The sequence below is a fragment of the Egretta garzetta genome, unplaced genomic scaffold (genome assembly GCF_000687185.1).
Source record: "Egretta garzetta isolate BGI_Z169 unplaced genomic scaffold, ASM68718v1 scaffold1037, whole genome shotgun sequence".
Lineage (NCBI taxonomy): Eukaryota > Metazoa > Chordata > Aves > Pelecaniformes > Ardeidae > Egretta > Egretta garzetta.
In genome coordinates, this window is record NW_009260362.1 from 35,480 (window position 1) to 41,712 (window position 6,233).

At 56.1% G+C, this 6,233-nt stretch overlaps 1 protein-coding gene across 1 annotated transcript in view; it reads left to right on the plus strand.

Moving 5' to 3' along the window:
* Positions 1-358: 358 nt before the first annotated feature.
* BCL2L1 (BCL2 like 1) overlaps positions 359-6,233 on the plus strand; it is a 16,854-nt gene continuing 10,979 nt past the window's right edge. The window contains exon 1 of the mRNA XM_009643006.2: positions 359-913. Within this exon, the coding sequence (XP_009641301.1) occupies positions 359-913 (555 nt within the window). The remainder of the gene's footprint in view (positions 914-6,233) is intronic.

Here is a 6,233-nt window from a genome sequence, read left to right on the forward strand (position 1 = left end):
GGGCCGGGGGCTGCTTGGAGCGAGCCTGGGGGGTTCTCGGGGGGTCGAGGCCGCGGTTTCCCAGCGGGGGAGGGTGTTGCAGTCGGTTCTCTGTGCTGCTTTGATCCGGTGTCCCTGAGTCTCGGCATAAAGCTGATGATCTCAGTCTTAACTGATAAGCTATCGGTGTTAATGGCACGGGTGCGTCTAAAGGCTGTAGCGTTAACCGTTTCTTTGCCTCTCTCCTCTTCTGGTGCTTGTCTGTGCAAAGGTCAGATGTTTCCATCGGTCGTGAAGAAGAGTGGAGTTGGGACCTGCTGAGTGCTGATCTGCTTGTGCTCCGGACCATGGACTCATTGAGGGCATCCCAGGTGTGAAAATGTCCAGCAGTAACCGGGAGTTAGTGATTGACTTTGTTTCCTACAAGCTCTTGCAGAAGGGACACAGCTGGAGTCAGCTGGAGGAGGAGGATGAGAACAGGACTGACTTTGCAGCGGAGGAGGCCGAGATGGATGGTGTCCTCAACGGGAGCCCCTCCTGGCATCCACCCGCCAGCCACGTAGTGAACGGAGCCACTGTCCACCGGAGCAGCCTCGAAGTCCATGAAATCGTTCGAGCGGCCGATGTGAGGCATGCGCTGAGAGAGGCGGGGGGTGGGTTTGGGTTGAGGTACCGGCGGGCTTTCAGTGACCTCACTTCCCAGCTCCACATCACCCCCGGCACAGCGTATCAGAGCTTTGAGCAGGTAGTGAATGAACTCTTCCGTGATGGAGTGAACTGGGGTCGCATCGTGGCTTTCTTCTCCTTCGGAGGAGCCTTGTGCGTGGAGAGCGTTGACAAGGAGATGCGGGTATTGGTGGGACGCATTGTATCTTGGATGACCATGTACTTGACCGACCACCTAGATCCCTGGATCCAGGAGAATGGCGGATGGGTAAGAACTCCTCTCCCTGGTGGGGATGGCTGCCCGTGTCCTCCCTCGCTCCAGGCCAGCAGCGGTACCGGTCAAACCGGAGCGCAGCTCCCTGCAGTGTTTATACTAGTGTGTGTCCTAGACCTTGCCGGGAGATAAAGGGCCATGCGGCCTTTCCCTCTGTGTGCTCTGCCCCGGGAGGGTCAGTCCATCGCAGTGACACAGTTTATACTCAGACGTGTCCTTCTCCATCCCTGTTTCTTCTCCTTCTCCCTGGATGTTACGTAAATGACCTGTTCTCCAAGAGCCTTTGGAAACCTAATGTCATCCAAGCTTGTTCTTCAAGTGGTAGCCCTTGCTCTCAGGCATGTTCCTGGTGTCACTTAACAGCAGGGAGTGGAGCTTCCTCCTCTCTGAGCACACAGTGCTCTGGCGGGCCAGCCTGTGGTCTGCCGGGGTAGCAGCTACTTCTTCATTCTGGAGACAGGATTTTGCCTTCTGCCGCGCTCACAGTGAAGCGAATCCCACAGCAGAGCTCACTGGGTGGGCTGCTGGGCCTGTCTGAGCTGCAGGAGTGGGAGAGAGGGCTGGGGTGGGGGCAACCTCTGCGCTGGGGAGCTGTGTTGTTTCTTCTTGGGCGGGGAGCAATGCTCCCAGCTGCCCCAGCAGCAAACCCCAGTACGCTTTCAGTGGTGAGGTATTAACATGAATAAGCATTTCTTCAGGAAGCATTCCTGAGATGCCGGGTCCGGCTGTGCGGTGCTGCCTGGGACTGCCAGCGGGAGGTCTATGACCTACAGATGTCTGAGTTTTCTTTTTGATTCTGCATCTTAGCGATTCCCTGCTGGTGTAACCTTTACTGGTGCCGACTGGAAAGAGTTCATGCTGTCAGGCGTTAGCATCTAAACGGTGGGGAGCGTAGCCCATCACCAGGCCCCTGCATCTCGAGGAGAGGGCAGGAACCTTTGAGCCTGGTGCTGTGCTCTGCACCCTCCTGCCAGAGGAGAGGCACAGGAGCCCCACAGAGCTCCCCAGCCCCTCACGCCTGGCTGGGGACCCCGGGGAAGTGGGTGCACCCAGGGTGCAGGAATTCCAGGAATGTGGCCGCCCTGGGGCATTGCCTGGGTGGGGCTGCTCAGGCAGAGGAGCTTGGTTTCGATTAATAACCCAGGATCTGCTAGCCATTTCATCAGGCTGTGTCTGGCCCATTAGCTCTCTCATCCTGCAGACAACCCTGGCCAAACGCTGAGTTCCTTCCCCCTCCCTCTGGCTTTGGCTTTTAAAGCCACAGATTAGTCTTGGAATTGAGTGATCAAATTGAGGTTTCCAAGCTAGTGTGGCTGTTGCTGTTAGTGACGGATTGGGCTGTATCCTGGAGACCTAGGCGATAATGCAATCTGATTTTTTGTAAATGAACTCTCTGGGGGATTTAGATTAAATCACTGGTGGAAAATCACTGGTCCCTGCTTGCGGGGAATGAAATACCTCCTCCCTCTCTTCCCCACCCCCAACCATCATGGTTAAGACTCTTCAATTTTTTTGTGTCTGTCTGTAAATTCGTTGTTTGGAGCAAATATTTGTTCAACAGATTGCAGAAGGGTCAGGACTCCTCTCTGTCTGACCCGCCCACCGGCTCTGGCATTGAAGTTTGCCGTTAGCCGTGTTTCCCACCCAGGGGAGCAGCCTTGCTCTCTTCTTCTAACCTTGAACGGGGCTTCTAAATTCACCGCTCCGGCTGTGCCGCTGCCTGGGCTGTGCCGGTAGCTGAAGGGGAGCCAGGCAGGGTGGTAAAGGCTGTAGTAGGGGGCGGGGATCCCACCCCACCAGCCACCAAAAAAAAAAAGGGGCCGGGCAGCATGGCTGCTGCCAGCCTGTTGCAAACCCCAACCAGGGCTTGTTTGATGTCTCCGCTGTAGCTTTCCTCCATGCTCAGCTTTCACCGTGTTGCTTCCCTGAGGGGAGCAGCCGTGCTGCTCCACACGAAGGGACGGCATGGTGCAGCGGTAGCACAGGGGCCATCAGAGCTCCCGAATGCCTCACGCGTGGGGATGCTCTGCTTCGCTCTTGCGCGACTCCATCTGTAGGGGAAAAAAACCTGCTGGCCTGCTGCCAGCTCTCCCTGCAAGAAGAGAGGGCTAGCCTGCGCTTGCTGTGACGGAGCGGTCCCTCTCCTGCCGCCCTGTTTGCACAGGGAGCCTGTTTGGTGCACCTGAGCTGTTAGAGCCTGTCCCACGCAAACAAAGCTCTCCCGAGAGGTGCAGCAGGCGGGTCCTGGTGAGAGGGATGCAAGTTCTGGCAGGCCTGCTTGGCAGGGACCAGGTGCTTTGCTTTTTGGAGCGCTGCAGCACTTCTCTTCCTGGAAAGCCCCTCTAAAAGAGGGAAGGAGCACGGCTCTGTCACAAGTGTCGCACAGCCTGGTTGCGTAGGAAGCTCTGTTTCATTCCCCACCAGTGGAACAAAGGCAAGCGTAGGATGGCTGCGGGGTGCAGGTTTGCCTTTGGGGGGGCCTGTTCAGGATGCTGCGTGCTGGGCTGTAGCAGTTTTCTTGAGAAACCATTTTTTGAGGTGAGGGGGAAATGGCAAATCTCGCTGCATAGCGTTAACATGGGTGTATTTTGTCACGTTTACTGGCCCTGCCTTGGTTTGCCCTCCTCTCTGCAATCTGGCACTGAGAAAACAAACAAGAACAACCTGAGGGGGGCATTTAATAACCAGCAGGAAGAGAGCTGCTGCCTTGGTGAGCCATCAAAACCTGCTTTCCTGAGGCAGTTGCTTTGGCCAGGACCAGATTCCACTGGCTGTGAAGTTCAAACAGTGATCCCAGTGGGGATTGGGAATCAGGGGGGAGAGAAATCTGGTGAGTGGGAGCGCAGGAGGGGGAAGCGCAGGGTGAGCGGGAGAGAGCCTGGCAGGCAGAGATGTACTGACCGTGCGTAATCTGTTTGAGAAGGGAAAGTGAGCAGTAGTCCCTGCCGGGCTGTGACCCTCCCGTGCATGGCAGCTTTTCTTTCAAGGTTAAGGCTACGTTCTGAGTGAGATTTAAAGAGGGTGTTTGGGGTGGGGGCTTGGAGGTAGATCTGTGGACATAGAGGCGAGAGGTTTCTTGTTTGCAGGGTGTGTGCCGTGTCCAGCGTGAAGGGTGTGTGCTGGGTTGGGACTGAAAGCAAAGAGCATCTTTGTCACCAGTCTGTGACATCTGAATCCCAACAAGCTGGGCTGGGCTGAAGGAGGATGGACTGCTGCCCGCGTTGGCCCTGTGCATCCTGGGCTCTTGACTGGCCCTGGCCACGCAGGGCTCGGTGTGCCGGGCCATACGTGTTGTGTCGCTCTGCGGTGGACTGGAAGCTTGTGGTTCTGTTTGGGGAAAACCCTTAGAAGATGTCAATATAGCAAACTCATTTTCTGTCTTTTTAGTTTTTTTCATGAATGATAGGAAATGACTCAGCCTGTGTCATATGACAGAGTGCAGCTGGGATTTTGTCCTGAGCTCTTGTTCCAACCTTCTCAATGGTTTCAGGTTGAGAGCGAGACTTCGATTCTCAGCTCTCCAGAAGTGCTTTTTGGCCTTGTGCCATCGCCCAGGTACCCTGCACAAGCCTTCCCCGCAGCCACCACGTTATCTAGCGGATCCCAGGTGCCTCAGGATCCTTGTGCCTTCTTGGTCCAAGCTTTTTGGGCAGCGTAAGATAAGTGCAAGTTGGAATTCTGCTGCTGCTGTGCCCTGAGACTCGGAGAGGAGCGGCGTGCTAGGTGTGCACGGCATGCGTGGAAGGGGCACACCTGCGCATTGCACCGTACGGGGAACGCGGCTCCCTCCGGGGTGAGTGCTGTTGGCCAAAGCTCTGCCATCTTGAGTGTTAACACGCTGGCTCTCGGGGATGCCCTGGCGCTGCTAATCCCCCTGGAGAGCGCAGCCATCAGTTTCCCTTGCTGGCCAACACGCAGCAGCGCTGGCTGTAGGAGGTGACTGCGGATAGCCAAGGCCGCGCTTTGCTGTCTTAGAGATGAATCCCAACCAGTCGCCTGCAAAGCTTGGCTGGGCTATCGCTTTCCACTTTGTCCTCCGTAATTATTTTACAGTCTGGATCCCTCACAGCTGAGGCGATGCCCCCATTGTCATCACCTGCTTGGGATAAAAAAAGTACTCTCCTCCGGCCAGCTGAGTCCCCTCGTGTCCCTTTGCGGTACCGGGTGTTCCTCCCTGGCTGTGGGAACTGCCTGCCTGACTGTTGCTGCTGGCAGGGTCTTGGCTCCGGCTGTCCTGCCAGGGGTGCCTGTCCCAGGTAGCTGTATCCTTGCTGGTGGCTGGAGATCTGGGCTCAGCGTGCAGATCCCTGGCAGCTTCTCGCCCTGCCTGCGACCTGGGAGGCTTTTCTGCAGTGCTCTCCAGGAAATGCCATTGGAATGACTTCCACTGCAGCTTCCTGCCCGGCCCGCAGCAGCACTCCTGCCGCTAGACCAAGAATGATGCAGAGGCGAGTTTTCAGAGCTTTGCTCTTCGCCCCATTTACTCGGTTGTCCTTCTCTGGGGCCCTGCCTGTTTTCCTTGCTGCCTCTCTGCGTTTGGTGCAGTTTCATTAAGTTCCTTAGATCTGTGATTAGAGCAGGCGCCTGGAAGGCAAAGCTCCTGCCCATCGCTGGTTGTGGCTCAGAGCAGCCCACTTAACCCCGCGGTCTTTCAGCAAAAGGGATAGCATTTCCTTCCCTCCCAGGGGAGCCACTGGGAACTCAGATTCGCAAAGCGCTCTGAGGTTCTTTAATCCGAAAGAAAAAAAAAAGACCTGTGAAATAATTAACAAACTGTTTCTTGCTGCTCTGTGTTCACAGCTGTTCTCGGTAATGTCAGTCTTCCTGATCATCCTGCTCCTCTCTGAAATTGGAGCTGGGTCCCCCTGAGCACTGCCTGGTGCCTCTCCCCATTTCGGCAGCAGCAGGGTGTCCCACTGCAGCAGAAGGGGTGGGAGGGAGCAATGTGCTCTCTTTTCCCCTGTGGAAGCTGCAGCTTTCTGTACGCGTCTGGGGTGCTGCACCTGATTTCCATGGAGCTCCTGTACGGTTTGTGGATGTGGTTTACTCCTGGGAGCAGTGATACGCCTGCGGCCCGCACCGGGTACAGGCTGAATGGTGGTGCGGTGCTTCGAGGCCTTTGCTTAAGCTTCTCTCCTTTGATTTTTATCAAGCTGCTGACGGCTGTAAGCACAGTCCCGTCTTGATGTTACAAGGAATATTCCTCTAGCAGCTCTTTCCCCACTAACTGTGAAGCCGGAGTATTCCCAGGAGGAGCTGGGGGAAGGGAAGGGCTGGATATCGGTTGTAGAACCATTGCAGCCCTGCGGCACCG